Source organism: Fusarium subglutinans, assembly GCF_013396075.1.
Source record: "Fusarium subglutinans strain NRRL 66333 chromosome Unknown NRRL66333_c0000069, whole genome shotgun sequence".
Classification (NCBI taxonomy): domain Eukaryota; kingdom Fungi; phylum Ascomycota; class Sordariomycetes; order Hypocreales; family Nectriaceae; genus Fusarium; species Fusarium subglutinans.
Genome location: NW_023502132.1, coordinates 41131 through 59901, shown reverse-complemented (window position 1 = coordinate 59901; position 18771 = coordinate 41131). Strand labels below are relative to the sequence as shown.

The 18771-nt window shown below is 50.4% G+C and overlaps 5 protein-coding genes across 5 annotated transcripts; 3 read left to right on the top strand and 2 right to left on the bottom strand.

Annotated features, from left to right (window-relative positions):
• Positions 1-5210: 5210 nt before the first annotated feature.
• FSUBG_6574 (meiosis-specific NDT80) lies at positions 5211-6668 on the top strand (the record flags this gene model as incomplete). Its single annotated transcript, XM_036684787.1, has 1 exon — positions 5211-6668. One exon carries the CDS (start codon positions 5211-5213, stop codon positions 6666-6668), a length of 1458 nt encoding a protein of 485 aa, XP_036537867.1.
• A 3959-nt stretch (positions 6669-10627) lies between these two features.
• FSUBG_6573 (dihydropteroate synthase) lies at positions 10628-12337 on the bottom strand (the record flags this gene model as incomplete). Its single annotated transcript, XM_036684786.1, has 3 exons — positions 10628-11591; positions 11642-11850; positions 11903-12337. The coding sequence occupies 3 exons, from the start codon at positions 12335-12337 to the stop codon at positions 10628-10630; spliced, it is 1608 nt and encodes a 535-aa protein (XP_036537866.1).
• Positions 12338-13238: 901 nt separating this feature from the next.
• FSUBG_6572 (oxidoreductase) lies at positions 13239-14492 on the top strand (the record flags this gene model as incomplete). Its single annotated transcript, XM_036684785.1, has 3 exons — positions 13239-13251; positions 13314-13575; positions 13679-14492. 3 exons carry the CDS (start codon positions 13239-13241, stop codon positions 14490-14492), a joined length of 1089 nt encoding a protein of 362 aa, XP_036537865.1.
• Positions 14493-15008: 516 nt separating this feature from the next.
• FSUBG_6571 (zinc finger GLO3) lies at positions 15009-16689 on the bottom strand (the record flags this gene model as incomplete). The annotated part of the gene is made up of 5 exons (XM_036684784.1): positions 15009-15346; positions 15400-16106; positions 16160-16343; positions 16414-16549; positions 16618-16689. The coding sequence occupies 5 exons, from the start codon at positions 16687-16689 to the stop codon at positions 15009-15011; spliced, it is 1437 nt and encodes a 478-aa protein (XP_036537864.1).
• A 423-nt stretch (positions 16690-17112) lies between these two features.
• On the top strand, positions 17113-17970 carry FSUBG_6570 (mitochondrial import inner membrane translocase subunit TIM21; the record flags this gene model as incomplete). The annotated part of the gene is made up of 4 exons (XM_036684783.1): positions 17113-17388; positions 17449-17633; positions 17683-17737; positions 17785-17970. 4 exons carry the CDS (start codon positions 17113-17115, stop codon positions 17968-17970), a joined length of 702 nt encoding a protein of 233 aa, XP_036537863.1.
• Positions 17971-18771: the final 801 nt, after the last annotated feature.

Here is an 18771-nt window from a genome sequence, read left to right as displayed (position 1 = left end):
ATTGTCGATCATTGCGTCAATTGTATTGTTATCAAGCAGACGGTTCTCGCCGCTGCCTTTCCCCATGTCTCCTCTAGGTGGGGGGTTTCGACGCATCTCGACTTCGTATCATAGACAAGTCTGCCCAGGAATCAGGCACTTCGATCTCAGTGGCTGGTCTTTGTCCCTCCACCGTACAAACCTGGGTTGCTCTGCGGTGTTCCGTCTATGGCGTCTTTCTCGTCAAAGCAGGACCTCTCCCAATCATGGTCGTGCTTGTGGCGTATCGTAGAAGCATTGACGGCCGGGTACTTGCATACTCATGCACTCGTACTGGCGCTAGGAGTGGATTATAATGGTCTTAAGGCTCAGGGCAGCGTCCAAGGCCGTACCCTACTTGAAGTACCAAGACTACAACTGCCGCTTTGTTGTGTCCTGAGGCTGATATCTGCGTCCGCCCTTCAAGGAGCGACCAACCAACTACAAGTATACAATGAACTGGATACAGCTGGTCAAGACTAGACTCGGTGGATGCATCTTGTTCTCGGCGGTCAGTATTCATTGCCGTCTTGCGGCCCGTGAGCTCAATCGGGAATGAATCTAGGCAGGGCTCTCAAGACCTTTGCTTGGCCCAGATGGCGAGAATCGTGGAGGATTTACAGCATAGCCCTGCACTTGCACGCGGCTTCCTGCTTCTAATCGTTACCGTGGGCTCCGTTAACTTCGCGGATCTCCACTGCTGCCAGTCTTTTGCAGTTGGGCCATCCATTACACCGCCATGGCATGGTCGAAACACTTTTGGCTATCTCTGAGATGATCAGAAGTCTATTATTTGATTAGTACCGGGGCTTCCAAGCTCTCCGTAACTTGCATGTCCTTCCCGTTGTCTCAGGCTCTGCACAACCTCAAGTCTTCCCCCATTCAAAGTCCCTGCCCCCAGCCGGTGACCCCGAGTCTGCTGTTGTTTCTTCGAGACTATCGGCAGGCTTCCTTCTTAGGACCTAGCCCCTTCGTTGTCTTCTTCTCACTCAGTCCTGTGCTACATGTACTCATAAGCACCCCCTAGAGCCTCTCGATTCTTAGTTCTCAGTTCATTCCTGTACGATCCCAAGTCAGCCACCATCACTTGAAATCGAAGCGTGGGTATATAGACAGCCAGATCCTGCACTCGTGCGGTTGTGTCTTGTCTACAGCTGTTATCTCTGGCAGTTCACCTTTCTAACACTGCACTTGTTCTTTGTGACACCATTTTTCCAGCGATACTATCACCCGACCCGAGACCGAAGAGAGCAACATATATCGAACAACTTACTTGTCGAAAGAAAACCAAAATACGACAGTATTTACTCAGTCTACTGAGTAAGGCAAGGGTGAGACACGACTATTGTTTTCGACTCTGATGCTCATAATCAACCCCGATATCATTACCACCCTCATTCTAAATACAACTGAGGACCCCTAAGCCATCAATCACATAAAACCCACTCGACATATTGACTCTTGAAGTCGGGACTAAATTCTTCTCGGCTTTCTGTCGATGCTTGTTGATAAAGTACCGCCTTTGAGTTAAGCTGGACTGTTCCATGATGTTGCCGAATATCGCCCCCGAGTCTATGAATACACAACCCTATACAGCACATATCGAGGAGTTATCAGGAAGTCAATAGGGTACAACGGCTCATTCTTTGACAGAAACTGCTGACCCTTATGATTGACCTCTATGTCTCCTGAGCTGACGGCACTGTTTGCTCATTCATTACCCCAACTCACATTTAACGATTGGATTGGCCTCAATTTTGATGCGGAACGAAACTTGAAGCTGATACAAGTGCAGAATTAGGCTCGAGAAACAACAAGAACGCTGGTGCCGATGCCCTGGTGATTAGCAACAGCTGTACTTGAAGCAGGCAAGTGGTCCCCTTTGTTTCGAGGTATGCAGTATGCCATACACAATGGGCAGAGATAGTCATGTCTGATAAACTTCCATTCACCCTAAGCTAACCATGAAGAATTTAGTAGAGTGCATGATCCTTCAAACTATCCCGCTTGAAGTGTTATTCACTGAATGACAAAGGCTGTGTTGTCTGCTCAAAAGTGCGCATGAGTTCTCAAATTCCCAAGGTAAGATCATTTAGTACCGGCCCAGGTGTGTCCAGAAGTCTCTTCTGCACTTGTACCTTTGAGGGATCGGCCAGCCAGCATTTTTGAAATGGCAGGTTACATACGAAATACCGAGTGCTCAATCTGTGGCTCTGCAAGTCAAATGGTATGTGCAAACTTTCATCTTTTCGTTATCTGGTCTCCCCCCCCCTTTCAAGCATATGAGAAACAACACCTGCATCCGCTGTCCTAGCTTTATGATGTTCAAATCTGCGGGCCAAATGCCACAGCGTCTTCCAAACGCCTCACACCGCGAGGGCGCTCATGTCTGCTGGCTATCTTGTGAGAGGCAAGCATCTCTTGAGAAGCTTCTTAATCAAAACAGGCCAGAGGGGAACTTAAACGAGTGTTTGTCCACTGCAAGATTTAATGGTGTCATTCGAGCCAGCTTGTCATGTTTTGCCGCGTTGCTTGTGTTTCGTGCACCAAGACAAGCAAGCCGAAGATCTTGTCCATAGGAAGGTCACGTCTGGTCTTCCGAGTTCCACCAAGTGTGATTGTATAGCGTATGGACGATAACAAGCCCGCGCTTAGCCACCCTGAAAAAGGGAGCAAAAGGCTTGCATGGCTTTAGATATTTCATGAAATTCCTTTTGATCATCACTATTGTCATTGACTAACATGAAACTCAGCTTGATCGAGCAAATGAGTTTGCAAGTCACCATCGCATCACTGCCAGACTTATAATATGGTCGAGACGGTGATATCCACAGGTCTCATTGGATCTCCTGGATATGGTCACGGATTGGTCTTGCAATCGGGACAAAGGCTAACATGAAGCCTCTCAAACAGGACTACGGATCTTCGACGCCCACCATGGGCTACATGGATATGGCGACGGCTACCGGAGAGATGAGGTCAGTATTGCTAGCATTTCTTTTTCTTTGCTGTTCCCAACGTGCATTGTTTTTTAGTGCTGGGCTACGTTACGATACGACTGCTTCAATATGCCCCCCTCCCCTTTTGGCAGTGGCTTTTTGACCTCCCTACGTATATATGCACCTACTCTGTGTAGCTTCTGTCGAACCAGTCATGTTGCACTTGACAATCCCCCATGGACTTCGCGATGGTGAGTGGTTCGGCCTTGTTCACGAGTTGTGAGCTAGGAGCTGGGGCCATTCTTTGCCCAAGACGCCGTAGCCCAACCAAACTAAGGACACCCTTGTCGTTGGTGGCAAAGGCCGAGTTACAGTTCTCTGAAAGTCACCATTGTATATTTCTCTAAAAATAATAGGTTTTACCTTCCCTGCATAGCGGTCGTCATTTCTGTACATTTCTTCAGCTGCTGTTCTGGCGGGCCTCAACCTTGATGGCGGCTTTTAAGTCAGGCTCTGGGAAGAGCTGATAACTACCTAGCCCTTAACTCATTAGCAACTCACTATCTTCAACTCCCCTTGCCTATCGCTACAGAACCACCCCTGTCACCTTTCTTTTCTTTTTGCTATGTCTTAGTTCATTCATCAATCTGCATGACCATTGTCTGTCTCTTATGCTCGAGGGAAACCCCACTAGATTTGTGAAACCATCAAACTGAGGGAAGTTCCCTCACGCAATCCCCTCGCACGTTACCGAACCATTCAATTGCTGCTCTGTCTCGATCTCATCTACCCACCTAGACTACCTGTTCTCTAGCTAGAACGATGTCAGGCAGCGTTCCATCACAGCCGGAGTAACTGGCAGCGAGCGCAGCCCTGTCAGCCATTTTCTGTCAAGCACTCCATTCCCCATTCTTTAATTATTGCGCAAGATCCCCAACCCAGCCTCCCCTCTCTGGGCTCTGAAATATTATTATATCCCCTGTTGTTGCCGGCGGAGCGATCCCCTGCCGCATTTATTCGCTTACTGAAGATTCCCAAGCTGGCCAGTGAGTGCATGCGTCTCACAGGCTCTCACGGTACTCGCTCGCTCGCTCGCTGGCATCCCGTTAATTCGGATCTCTCTCGGTGGCTTGTCACAAAGCAATGGATAGCTCTTTTGGTTTTGACATTGACGCCCGGGGTGTGGTATTCGCTACCTTGTCCGGAAACTAGTCCTAGTATCCTTCCAACCCTATCCCACCCATTCACTGGCTACATTGCTACTTTATTCGAGTTTCCGCTTACTGCTACTTGCTGTCTACTCCTCCCCTTTTGCACGCCCACTGCCTGCCTTGCCTTGCCTACACTGCAGTCTGCATCTACCTACCTATTCCACATTGACTACACGCTGCCCCGTGTCAGCGCCCAGCGCCAGTGCCAGTGCCAGTGCCGGTGTATATTGCCAGTGCCAGTGACAGTGCCGCGAGTTGCTGCATTGGCCGTCTTTGTAGCCTCTCGAAACTGCTCGGCGGGCTTTGTGGCACACCAACCGCCGACAGTATTACCTGGCGTGCACCTCAAGCTGTGACACTGGGAACACTGTATTTCCAGGACATGGCAATACAGCATCTCTGTGGCCGCGTCCTTTTGCCGTTGTCGCTGCCACTGCCAACTGCCACTGCCGTCCCGTAACCTACCTCTCTACCTGACGTTATCGCTACTCACTTCTTTTGCTTCTTGCTGCTCTCTGGTCAGCCTAAGGTCGCCTTGCTGATGAGCCGCCAGATACCCGCAAGAGGCCAGTACTTCTTTGACGATAGAGCCCTCTCAACCTTCGTCGCTCTTAAACCTATTCCATCCGCCTGTTCTCAGCTCTACCGCGCAGTACCCCCAGGACGGAAGTGCCTTTTTTCAGTCTCAAGCGGCTGGTCATCACCATCTCTACCCGGGTATAGACGTCCGCTCTCGACTGGGTTCCAAGTACGTCCTCTTCTTTCTTGAGTCTCTTAGCCCTCACATACTCCTCTCTTCCTCACCACCCAGGTTGAGGATTCCGTCGCAGCCATACACAATACCCATTAGATCTCATACTTCTCTTGTCTCTTTTCCCTTGGCTCTCCTTCTCCCCGGCCATCTCGTCTCCTGTGTACAAGCAAAGACAGAGACATGAGCTGGGTTGCGCCGATTATGATATGCGCCGAAGACACGCTCTATCGAGCATTGAAGACAGAGTAGGAACTGACTGCTGCCGGCAGCAACTCATCTACAACGGGGATGGCACATCCCTATCCCCCTTCACATCGCACCCCAGGCCTCCCGCACCCTGGTCCCCCGATCAGTACTCGAGAACAGTACGGTCCTGCCACGCCAGGGTTTAGGAGGCCATCCGAGCATTCTGTTCGATCGCCCTCCTTTGCCACACAGCCAAGAGGAAGACATCCACTGTCGCCAACAACAAGCCCCAACGCGGGCTTCTCGGCTCCAAGCATGGGCTCCAACGGGTACGGCGGTAGGCCGGCCCAGAACAACATTCCTCCCCTGCAACCAGTCCATATGCTAGGAAGCCTTCAATACAACGATGGCGCAGGAACACCTGTCAAGGTGGATATCTCGGGTATCATTGACAAGGGCTTCTTTCTATCGGAAAATGAGTGGACGTGCTATCGCAGGAACTACTTCTCTTGCGTCTGCTCCTTTTCTCTGAGCCCTCACATTCCCAACGTCACTATCCAGTACACTGCTAGTGGTTCATCACAACCCGTTCCGATCTTTGGATTCGCCATGTCTATCTCCGCAGTTGTCTCCGATAATGAGCAGCACAACATTGAGCTGGTACAGCATACGCCAAAGAGAGACAAGGGGCCCATAATGAAGCCAGAAAAAGTTCGGCTCAGCAACAAGCCCCCACAGGCAAGCCACCACCACCATATGGGCATGTTCTCAGAGTCGGTCGTACCCAATCGTCCTGTTTACCCCGACAATTTCAGCAATCAGCCCGGCAGCCAACAGTTACCCACAGAGCACACGTTTGAGCGCATCCAGTTCAAGCAAGCTACCCAGAACAACGGGAAACGCAGAGCTGCTCAGCAATACTACCAACTGGTTGTCGAGCTCTGGGGCGAGGTAGCTAATCAGAGCAGTGGTGATCAATACGTCAAGATAGCCACACGCAAGTCGGCCAAGATGATCGTCCGAGGCCGCTCGCCGGGCCACTATCAAAACGACAGACGCGGAAGCCAGAGCAGTGGACCTGGAGGATCATCGGGGAACATGGGAGGCTACACCGTCAGCGGCATGGCCGACTTCAACAATCCCATGATGGGTGGTCCAAGCTACGCGACAGGTGGTTTCGACGCCCGCAGCAGCCTCTATGGGGTCCGTCATCACGATATACCGCACGAGTCTATGATTCCTCAGGAGGATTCCAAGGCCATCGTCACGACGCGAGAGTACCAGTACTACCCAGCCCCAATGTACGAGGCGCAGAGCGACCGAATCGAGCTGTTCAACCCCCGTGGGGAGCGCGATCATAACGTTGTGCCGCACATGGCCACCGGGATGGACATGAGTGGCAAGATCAAGCATGACTACGACGGCGCCTCTCTACCCAGCATCTTCCACCCACCGGCTCAGATTAATGATCGTCCGCCGGGACCTTTCGAGGGCAAGTCAACCTCGAGCGGGTACTATCCCATCCCATCGTCCGGCATCAACATGACCATGACATCATGATTGGCTGCTACGAGATGCTACGAACATTGCAGTGTCGAAGTTGGCGGCGTTCACAGACCATACTAAGGCGTTACGGAGTCCAGCCTGTGACCTAAAAGTGGAAGGAAAATAAAGGTAAAAAATCACGAAACAAGCATCGGCATAGTCTGGAGCAAGAACACGGGCATGGTATTGCATAAGTTTGGGTTCAAACCCCAGGATCTCCTTCGTTTGATAACATTTTGGTACTTTGCGAGGAGAGTGGCCTTGGATACGCAAAGACGGGCAGAACAGCTGCGAATCATAACGACGTGTACGACAAGAAGCTGGAGAAACTAGATGCCAAGTTTTAACTGACATTTCATGGGCGAGCAAAAGCAGCATGGTGAGAGAGATTGTACGAGGAGCAGAACATCAATAGCGGCAATGGCAACAGCAGCAAAATGAGACAACAGGACAGACATGAAAACGTGAGATCAGCTGATCTTGTTTTCTTTCTCTCTCTTTCTGTTTTTGGGGGCGAATGGAAGAAAGGAGGATACCCAGGGTGCATTTTTTTCACTTCCTATGGCACATGGTTTCTTCACTTTGTTTTTGGAACTTTTTTTAACTGAATGTAATTCTTGTCATTTCGCTTCTTTCCTATTCCATCCTATCCTTTGCTGTCCTCTTCTTGTTGCAGGATACGGCAGCCTGTTGACTTGTGGATATTTGGCTTCATGTTTGGCCATATGGCTGGCTAATGGCTTTCAAAATCTATCTGGGAAGTTGGTGAGTAGTCCAGCTTGCAGGAGAAGGCGATGGATGGGTTGTGGGGGCTGAAGCATCAGGTGGGAGGATGGCGTCGAGACACAAGGACACTGAGACGCAGAGGCAGAGGGATAAGTCGAGAATACGAGGCTAACAGGATCAAGACACAGTCATGTCACATGCATGATTGGGTCCTAACTGGCAGGGTATCTATTCAATGACAACCCGGTTTCCCTCTGGTGCATCCGCGACGGCCACGGTGGAGTGAAGCGCCTAATGAAATCTGACGGAATGCAGAGCCCCAGGGTACGGTATGGCATGGGGGATAGGAGGGTGGATGGGTTAGCTAGATGTGGTTGGATGCCACTCTCTTGATTTCCGTCTGGCCTTATAATGACAACTTTCATTGATAAAGATGGATGAGACTGGTGTGCAATGATTGACTCGCAAGAATGACCCTTTGAGGAAATTAACAAGGCCTCAACAAAGGTAACAAGCCAAGAACTCACACTACAGTGCATTACAGCCTTTACGGTCCTCAGACATTGGCTCTGGAGTCGAGATTCGAGGTTGCAGATGGAGGCTGTATCTGCGATGGTCCAGAGGCGCATGCATTTTGCGACAGTTTTAGATGCAAGGGTGCTGCTAGGCTATTTAGCATCCTTGCCATATCACATCAGTGGACTACGTACTCCGTAGTATGCACCAGCATCCATCCACTGTAGGTATGTAGGTATGTATGTAGGTATGTGTATCGACAGAAACGGGGTATTATTGTTTAAGATTGAGGTTGCGCGGTTGAGGCTACAAGGTTAAGTTAGTTTAAGGTTACGGTCCGGACGCTAAATCCAACGAAACACGTTTTTTTTTTCACCGACGGGAATGGGCCGGACCGCTAATTCAAATTCAAAAGGCAGAGGAAGACGCCTTGACGTTTTTGCAATTAGTTAGTTAGGTTAGTTCTATTCTACGGGGATTGAGAGGATATAACGAAGCTACCTATGGAGTTTTTGGGGATCGCGACAGGTCGAGCACGCACAGAGCGGGAGTAACCCATCCATGCATGCAAACTTGCATCAAATTATTTCTCTTGTTGTCATTTTAGGGCGGAGACAAGATGCGAGATGATGGAATGAGGCTTGTCACGCGGCAACGATCAGCTATTCTCTTTTAGGTACCTACGTATACGAAGTCAGTACTAAATGTACATGCTGAAGAGAGAGAGAGAGAGAGAGAGAGAGAGTTTGGGAGTGGATCGATCGACGCTAAGAAAGTAAAGTGAGGTATGTAGTCTATGTATCGTGAGGTTCTGGATCGCAGAGTGGAGACCAAAGCGGCTCGGAGATTTAATTACATATTGCGAAAGACAATTGAATTAGATGCTGCAGATACGAATGAGACAAACTGCGTGTTGTTTATCGGGTCAAGAGAGAGGAGAGCGATGTTTTGACCCAGTGTTGGTAGAATGTTGGCCCGGACTCGTTGGTAGAAAATCAAACAGGAGAAGACGGGACGGGACAGGACAGGACAGGACAGGACAGGGTATGGATACAGTACACGTGCAACACAACAGTAGAGTCACAGTGGACAGCGGACAAGGGCCCCGGAGATATCTGTCGATGGAAGCGATCAGGTTAGTGAACCTTGTCTGAAGAACCCTGCTGCAAGCATGTATTTCTCGCATTGGTTGGTGTAAGCTTTGGCTTTGGGCCTTTGGGGTTACGAGAGACAAGCAGACAGGTAGGCAGGCTACTACTAACTGAGAGTACGGACGGATACAGTAGGTAGAAGAGATGGATCAAGCCCATGCGCGTTATGGGTGAACACCTCAGTACCTACCTACCTACCTAGATACTTAGATAGCCTATAAGTCGTGAGTTGTCTCTCTGCGGTGCATCAGCGCAAGACACCAAGATACCTACCTACTCTACAGGCTATATGAAATGTACATGTACTTTGTTTTTCAATGCATTCAACCCCTCACCTCCATGTCACCGAGTACCCGGTCGGGGCCTCTCTTTGTTGACACCTCGACACCCTCCTACGTAGGCATTGTCGGCTGAGGGCGGGTGGTTTCTGCAGCCTCCATCTCCCCGGGGTTACACAGCAGCTGAAATGTGAGTAACATCTGGACTGGGAATCTAACACATGCATGCATATATTCTCACTCACGGCCAATCACATACAGATAGACAAACAGGCGGGAGAATCAGAGAGCGCCAAAGGCCGAGGAACAAGACGAAGTCGCGAGTTTAGTCAGGGCCAAGATTTCAAGATACGAAATTTTTAATTTTTTTTAGTTAATTAATTTATATTGTCCTCTCGCCTTTTCGGCTTTTGATCTCGCTACTATCTATCTTACCTAGAAATTCTAATCCTGCCCCCCTCTTTTCAGCCGAGACCTTTTATTATAATGTTCTCACTTACGGTACCTAAGTACTAACTAACACGCAATCTTCAGTAAACGAACTTCTTTTCCTTCTCCGGCGATGACGCAGGCTTGGCACATTCGATGCGCTAATGCTCGCTCGATTTACATATAAAAAAAGAAAAAGAGACCAAGGAAAAAAGGGACATGTCAATTTGGTGAGACAGCCCCCAGGCACTTTTTTACTTGCTTCTTTTGCTTTTTTCTCTCTTGTACGGAGTATGTCTCACTGTCTCTACTAATCAGCGCCAAGAGAAAAGCCGCCCAACCCTAGATTTGAGGCTCATGCAGGTCTTTTCACCGGTGACGCATCCCTGCCTCCCTTGGCCACTTTGTCCCCACTCATGAGGCCTTCCTCGGGCGCCGGTTTGGAAATAGAGGCTACGAGAGGGCAGACCCTACAAGGGATTTGAAATTGGCCGGGGTCAGGACCAGAACATGGTCTAGGGTGGTGTGACTCGCAAGGACGCGAGATTCTGATATATGACAGACTGTCTTGTCTGTCTGTCTGTCTAACGTGAGATAAATCAATGCGACTCTCGGTTCACGAGTCAAGCCATAATGATGTGATGTGATTTTGGGTCTCGGTTTGGAAAAATCATAACGATGCTGGTTATAAATGGAAAGTGAAAAAGATTGACATCAAAAGACATTGACCACTGGTTAAATTAAATCTAGATGCCTCCTTTCTGCATATGTATTTCCATTTCGATCTTGTCTCTTCCATCTACGCATATATTCATGCATATTCAATACAACACCGTAGACAGCCAAACTTCACTCTTTCTTCGTACTCATAGTCTCATACCCTCCAGATGGCATCAGCCATCTTGGCCACCATGCCCATCTCCTGCGTGTCGTGTACCCTCACTATGTCCGCACCGCCCTGAACCGCCGCTGCCACCGTCGCCGCCGTGCCCCACGTCCGTTGCTTCGGCTCCGTGACTCCTGTGATCTTGCCGACAAATGTCTTCCGGCTCGAGCCAACAAGCCACGGCAAACCCTGAAGCCCCGGCCAGTATCGCAGCTCCTCCAGCCGTCGAAGAATCTCGAGGTTCTGCTCTCCCGTCTTGGCGAAGCCGATACCCGGGTCCAGAATCATCCGCCACCGCCGGATACCCGCTGCCTCGGCCGCTGCTACGCGCTCGAGAAGCTCAGATGCTATTGTGGGAATCAGTCCGTCTGGATACGAGGTCAACTTTGTCATGGTCTGCGGCGTCCCGCGCATATGCATCAGACATATCGTTTTCTCCAGACGGCCGACGGTAGAAAGCATATCTGGGTCCAGCAGACCTGCCGAAACATCGTTGATTATATCTGCTCCACTGGCAATAGCTTCCTCAGCAACGGATGCACGATACGTGTCAACGCTAATAGCCACGTCACGAGCTTCAGGAAGCGATCGAATAAGTTGGACGGCAGGCACAACTCGAGATGCCTCTTCCTCAGCTGATACTTCTGGTCGACCAGGAGCAGTTGACTGGCCGCCAACATCAATAATCGAAGTTCCGTTATTGACCATATTCATAATGGTCTGGGCAAGGTTATCTCGATCGTGAAAGCCACCATCTGAAAACGAATCCGGCGTCAAGTTGAGAATGCCCATGACATGGGTCTTGCGCTTTGCAGCAAGAGGCGTCAAAGAACCTGCCGTCGAAGAAAGCGGTGTCATGGAAGACAATGGCTCGCCAAGGGGCAGCTCATTTAGATTATCCTGAATGAGCTTCCACGGTTTCGTCGGGTCCAATGATTTTGCCGGAATGAGTCTGCAACTTGCCGTTAGAATACCTCGATTGTGTTTTTCTGTGCAACGTACTCGGCCAGTGGTCTGAGAACAAACTCTCGCTCCAATATGCCGACATGGGGAACCTTGAGCCGCTCATGGTCAACCTTTTCGTCGCCGTACAGAAGTATGTCCAAATCAATGTTACGCGGACCCTTGTCGATGACCTTCTTTCGCCCCATGTCATCCTCAATGGCTTGCAGTTGATCTAGAAGAGCTATGGGCTCAAGCTCTGTCTCGACCTAGTGGATTCGTCAGCCCGGGAACGCGAACGGACGTTTTTGATATACATACCTCACAAGCGCCGTTGACAAAGCGATCCTGGTCGGTAACATACATGGGCTCTGTCTCCCAGAGGCTACTGGTCCTCTTGACTCTGATTCCTCGGCGGTCCATCTCATTGCATGCTCGCTCAATCTCAGCAACTCTGTCTCCCATATTGCTTCCAAGAGCGATATATGCCGTCTTCTTTTGCGGTCCGCTGCTCCCACAGCCACCTCCACTCGCGCAAGCACATCCACAGGCATTGCGCTTAAGCTCAGGCATGTTGCATCTCACAAGAGGGCGAAGGCGCGCATGATGCACATAAGACCGCTGGTGAGGCCTTGTTGACGTCAACAAACATCGCGATGCAGTGGCGAAAGCCAGAACAGAGCCGGGAGAAGCATTGTTGCCGTTGCTTCTGAGGCTCTGAACGAGCAATCGCGACGAGAGAAGACGTTGTCTCATTATGAGTGGTGCTTCTTGCTACATAACTGATGATTCAGGACATGTTGTTGAGTGAGTTCGGAGAATTGAGGCCGAGAAAATTTGCGTTAACGAGACACTAGGGGTGGGATTAGTGTCTTCAACGGTGCTAACAGCTGTTGAATTCCGAAAGGCTGAGCACCTTAGGTATGAGGCTGTAGCGGATTTGGCGATACTTTTTGGCGGAGAAGATAAGCTGACGAGAGCGGCATAGGGCTACGCGGTTGAGCTCCTGCATTTCCGAGCTGACTGTACGGGGATGAGATGCATTGATTTCCCATGTGAGGCGGTCGTCATGATTCATGTCACGGGGTCTTTTGAGTCTTGGTCTCTGCTGACTGTTTCTGCCGTTAGCACCGAGCACATGTCAGAGACTCCGACCTCAATAGATTACTAAGTTTTCCATTTTGGGTACGTTTGAGAACAAAAAAGAACAGCACAATCATTTTAGCAGGTGCTTCGGCTTTACCGAGTTCCGTTGCTAACAGTCAGGCCATTTCCACTCCATTTCAGAATTATTAGCAGCTTCTCCTCTTTCGTCCCGAGGCATCTTCCCCGGATTCAAAGTGACACTATCCCCAATGCGGGAACTGCTCCTACTCCACACACTTCCTGCTCAGGCTGAGACGAGACTCTAGAGACTAGACCTCGGCATGTGGTCCCTCCTTCCTGGTTCCTGCCATCGCGAACCGTGCTTCTAACCTCTTTCCCTGCGAAACCCCCTCCTCTATCTGCTGATTCTTTTTATACCCCGGATTTCTTCCCCATCTCTCGATTCTCCCGCTTCTTTATCCTAATTCCACTACCAGAAGCAACAAGTCAATTCTCTCCAGACGCGACACTTTAGCATCATCTAGACAGGACAAACAGACAAGCAGACAACATGGCCTCACCACGTACGTCACCATCACAATCTCCAGATTCCTCAACGATCGCTAACATCCATGCTCCCTCACAGAGAAGCTCCGAACCCCTATCACCGATCTTTTCAAGATCCAACACCCTGTCCTCCTCGCGGGCATGAACGTTGCCGCCGGCCCTAAGCTCGCTGCCGCTGTCTCCAACGCTGGTGGTCTCGGTGTTATTGGTGGTGTCGGATACACTCCTGACATGCTGCGCGAGCAAATCGCTGAGCTCAAGGGCTACCTCAACGACAAGAAAGCTCCCTTCGGTGTTGATCTGCTCCTTCCCCAGGTCGGCGGCAGTGCTCGCAAGACCAAGTAAGTCCGGACTCCCCAAATTCGGGGCCCTCGGCCTTGAGATTTTGCCATCACATGCAGATCTCACTAGTGACGAACAAAGCGCTGACATATGACTTCCCAGCTACGATTACACCAAGGGTAAGCTCAACGAGCTCGTCGACATTATCATCGAGGAGGGCGCTAAGCTTTTCGTCTCTGCCGTCGGTGTCCCCCCCAAGGCTGTCGTCGACAAGCTCCACGCCAATGGCATTGTTTACATGAACATGATCGGCCACGTCAAGCACGTCCAGAAGTGCCTTGACCTCGGCGTTGATATCATTTGCGCTCAGGGTGGTGAGGGTGGTGGCCACACTGGCGATATCCCCACAACCGTCCTCATCCCCGCTGTTGTCGACATCTGCAAGAAACACAAGTCTCCTCTCACCGGCGGCCCCGTCCAGGTCATCGCTGCTGGTGGTATTCACAACGGTCAGCTCCTCGCTGCTTCGCTCATGATGGGTGCTGGCGCTGTCTGGGTCGGAACTCGATTCATCCTCACTGATGAGGCTGGTGCCCCCAAGGCTCACAAGGAGGCCGTCCGCACATCTGGCCACGACGACAACATCCGCACCATCATCTGGACTGGCCGTCCCATGCGTGTCCGTAACAACGACTACATCAATGACTGGGAGGTCAACCGTCAGGCCGAGATTAAGGAGCTTGTCGCCAAGGGTGTTATCCCCTACGAGGCTGACCTCGACAAGCTTGCCGAGGCTGCCAGTGATAACGATAGCGATGACGATGAGGATCTGTTGGACAAGTACCGACCTTACCTCATGGGCAAGTGCGCTGCTGTTGTCAACGAGCAGAAGCCTGCTAAGGCTGTCGTGGATGAGTTCGTAGACGACGCCGTTGCCTGGTTGCAAAGGGGCAACAAGATGATTGCCAAGCTGTAAAGAACCTATAAGATACCATGTCTTGTCATTTATCCTTGATTTTTTTTAATAGTATATTTGTAGACTACGAGCATAGTTTGCTTGGATTTACCAACAGCCTCAATTGAATTGGATTAGCATTCCTCATAACGTCTCCTCGAACAGTTATCTATGTGTCTTTCTTTGTAAAGGTCTCTCTACTCTCTTCGATGCATGAACCACCACAATGAACCAAAAGGATACGTTTTTGATTTCATAAACTAGGAAAACATCAAATCTATTTCATACTTCGAGTAACCAAGCAGTCAACTTTGACTTCACATGTACGCCAGCTCCAAAAAGCATCCCGACCCCAGATTCATGCCAAAGAGCATCTTCTCCGTGCACCAATTCTCGCTCGATAGTGATAATCGAACAGGCGCACGCCTCTTTTGGTTGTTCTTCTCATCTGCTGCCTTTTCACCGACAGGACGCTCCTCAGCTTGAGAAACAGTCACACACAACTAAACCTCGAACCAATGGAAGGGCAAAGTCCGTCTAGTTCCCAAGGTATGATCGAATGGCTCCCTGGAGTCGTGAAGACACCTCGCCGGCCATTTGTGTGAGGTTCTCGAGATCATCACCAGCTGTGATACCAAACTTGCGCACAAAGTCCTTGGCGGCAGACTCGAGATCGCCGTATTCCTCCTCCGGCTCATCCTCTGGTCGGCCGAAGTAGGCATTTGATGAAATGGCGGTCGCCCCCTCGAAGCCTTGGAGTCGGGTCTTGGCCTCAGCCTGAGAGTTGGGGTCATAGGCACCCTTTCCGAAGAACTCGTCGGATGAGATGCCCTTCTGCGTACCGAACTTGTCGCGAGCATATCGCTCTGAGTCATCTACCATCGAATTAGAATCGTTTCATGTCTTTGTCTTTTTTCCCAAGACTTACCAACAGCAGCGGCCTTGACAGGTCCAACGGAACCAAAGCCTCCGGCGTTCTTCTTAGGGGCAGCAGCAGCCTTGGGACCACCAATCTGTCCGAATCCCAGTCGGCCCATGCCCATGCCCAATCGCTCAACTTCCGCGTCAGACTTCTGGCGAGTATGCGATGAACTTGTGCCGCGGCTGGGGCTAACGGGAGTGGGGGAGATGATGGCAGCACCGGATCCAGAGGCATTCTTGGTTGCGGGGTCCTCCTCAGCATCAGGGTCGTAACCGAGCTTCGCAATTCGGTCAGCCTCTTCCTTAGCTTTGCGCTCCGCCTCGTCAAAGTCAATCACATCGCTAGTGACCTTCTTTGCGCCCAGCTTAGTAGTCTTCTTAGCACCGAGAACGTTGGCTTTTCGGGGACCGGTGGAAGTGGTCGTCTTGCGCAGAGCGGCGGAAGTAGTAATTCGGCTGGCGGGCTTGTTGTCGCCAGTGGAAGATCGGGACAGAGGTGAAGCTGTACGAGCGATATCCTTGCCGTTACCCGAGTTCAGGAAGGGAGAGGGAGTGCGGCCGACGACAGGGGGGGTTCCGGTGCGAGAGACAGGAGGAGTAGGTCGCTTGATAGCGGGCTTGTCCCAGGAAGAGAAGAAGTCGTCGTCGGGCTCGCCAGCAGGGGTAGCGGCGCCGTCGTCGGTAGCATCAGTGATAACAACCTCATTAGGGTATCTAGACACATGTCAGCTGAGAACAGGGGTATCATTTGCGACGTAGAAACATACTCCTGAGCATCTCGCGCAGCGCGGCGCTTGAGCTCATCCTTGTATTTGGTGGCGGCGTTGGACTGGTATTTCGTCTTAGGATCCTTACTGTTGAGCGCCGCAGTACCGCCATTCTGCTGGAAGAACTTGGTGGCAGATTCGTTACCGCCAACCTTCATGACTCGGAGCTGGTCCCATTGCCACTCTGTCCCAACTCGTCAGCACTGAAAGTCAATCATATAAGGGAAGTGAATATGCTGCTGGAGCCTACGTACGGTCGAGGTTCGTTGATCGCACAAATGAGATATGGACACCAAGGTTTCGGTGGTTGGAGGAGCAGTCAAGGCAGAGGTAGATGCCAAAGGGGACGGATGTCCATGTTGGGTTCTTCTGGCCGCAGTCGAAGCAGATCTGATAGTAGGCGCAATGGTCAGCTAACGTCTTTGCTGAATGCGCAGAAACAACCAATGGGTGCATACCTTGTTCGCAGGCTTAGTCTTTAACTTCTCAAAGATCTTGAGCGACTGCTGCTTTGAAGCAAGGGCGCTCATCTTGACTATTAGGCCGTAATAAGGCGGGAGTATAGAGGTGACACAGAAAGGCAGCAACAGAAGAGGTCTCGTCACCGCAAAAAGGAGAGTTATATCCTGGCGTATTTGCGACGTGTCAAAGACAGGACAGAATTGGATTTGGGGGGGGTTTATTTCGTATTGCTAAGACAAGACAGGACAAGACAGAGTCGAGAATTAAGGAGAAGTGTAGTCAAGGGCAGTTGTCGATAAGGTGGCATATCGACAGACGCTAGTCCTGTTTTGGTCACGACTGGCAACCCCACCTCGAATTCTGCCCGGCGGTGGAGCCGCAATAACGCTGCAACTTGGAGCTTCTGTAGCTCGATCACACAGTTTAGCTGACTCGCAATCAATCAGTCAAGGCAATTGTCTTTATACAATGGCTATTGTCGAATCGCCAGGATGAAACCGACGACGACAAATCTCATCGCGACCGGATCAATAGCCTTCCGGGGCGTCCCATCAACACTTCGACCTTTCCATGTCTCGAGATACTATGCGACACAACAAGGCTTAGGAGCAGCGCCTCAAGGCTCCAAATCGAAGCGAAGAGCAGTGACACCGTTCAACGATAATGGGCATGTACCTTGGACAGAGCTTTCGGTGGCAGAGAAGGCGGCGAGAGCGACGCAGCAGAGCTTCAACTTTGGCGTGATCCTCGTCGGTCTCGTCCTCACTGTAAGTGCCTTTTGCACCAGCACATACAAGCGGCATTGACGAACACTATGCTTCTCTTAGGGTGGTGTATCATATTTCCTCTGGACGGACGTCTTCTCCCCCGATAGCAAGATCTCCACCTTCAACCGTGCAGTCGATAAGATCAAGCGTGACCCTCGTATAATCGAACTCATGGGCGACTCCAAGAAGATTACAGCACACGGAGATGAGACATTCAACAAGTGGAGGAGGGCACGTCCTGTTACGTGAGCTTGACCGTCATTTGTAAACAGGTCCAATTGCTGACTGGGCTAGATCTACGGAAACGACAGATGCTCGCGGAGACCAGCATATAATGATGCATTTCTATGTACGTCAAATACGGTTGTCATGAACCAGATAAACTAACAGCTTTAGGTTGATGGGCCCAAGAACAACGGTATTGCGCGGCTTCATATGGTCAAATACCGTGGCCATAGTGACCTTGAGTACAAATATCTCTTTGTCGACATCAGAGGTCACGAGAGAATCTACCTCGAGCAAGAGGATACGACATCCTCCAAGGGTGGCAAGAAACTCAGCTTCTTTGGAGTGAAGTGGTGACTGTTACATCCCGAATGTTCAACGACTTACGAAGTCTGAAGTCTTAGTCTCCCCTGAAACCATTCTGGACTGGGTCCGTGTGCAAAGGAACTCTGAGTTCTTGTATCATATGCTGGGAGCCGGCTCGGCTAGGCGACCCTTGTAGTTATAGTCGGTTCTGAGCTTTATGTGCTGTTATCTGCATTCATCGCGGAGTAGTTGACGGGCAGGCTTGTGTATCTTTATCCGAGTTTTATGATTACGACTCTTTGTATACCTTCAACAATGACAAACTATAGAAAGCAGGATAGGTTCTCATGCGGTGTTATGAACTCGTGTAATCCTACCATATACTTCCACGAACCAATCCCGCCATGCCATCTTCAAGACCCAAAGGCATCCGAACTCACTTTCAGCCTTGCAGCCTATACCGGACCTACAATCGATACTTCACTTGTATGTTTTGGGCAAATCATAACTCTAGGTGGAGGAGATTCGTGTTACTTTGAAACTGTTCCTGAGGATTACAGAAGCCTCCCCGTTGAAATTACCTGTCCAGTCCTGGATATTAAGCACAAACCTGTTCATACTTATGCATTTTTTGAAAGGTTATCAATACACCTTGGTACACACTGCACTCTGTCTCGTATATTGATGGGCAACAGATCTCTGAGTTGTGACTGGGTTTAAGATGTAATGCTGTCTCAGCCTGAGTTGCCTTGCCTTCAGCCAGTACAATGATATCTGGTGATCGACCTCGCTATAAACAATCTTCGCAAATTGGGAGAATCTCTAGACATGGACAGCTTTCCCACTAGTTGG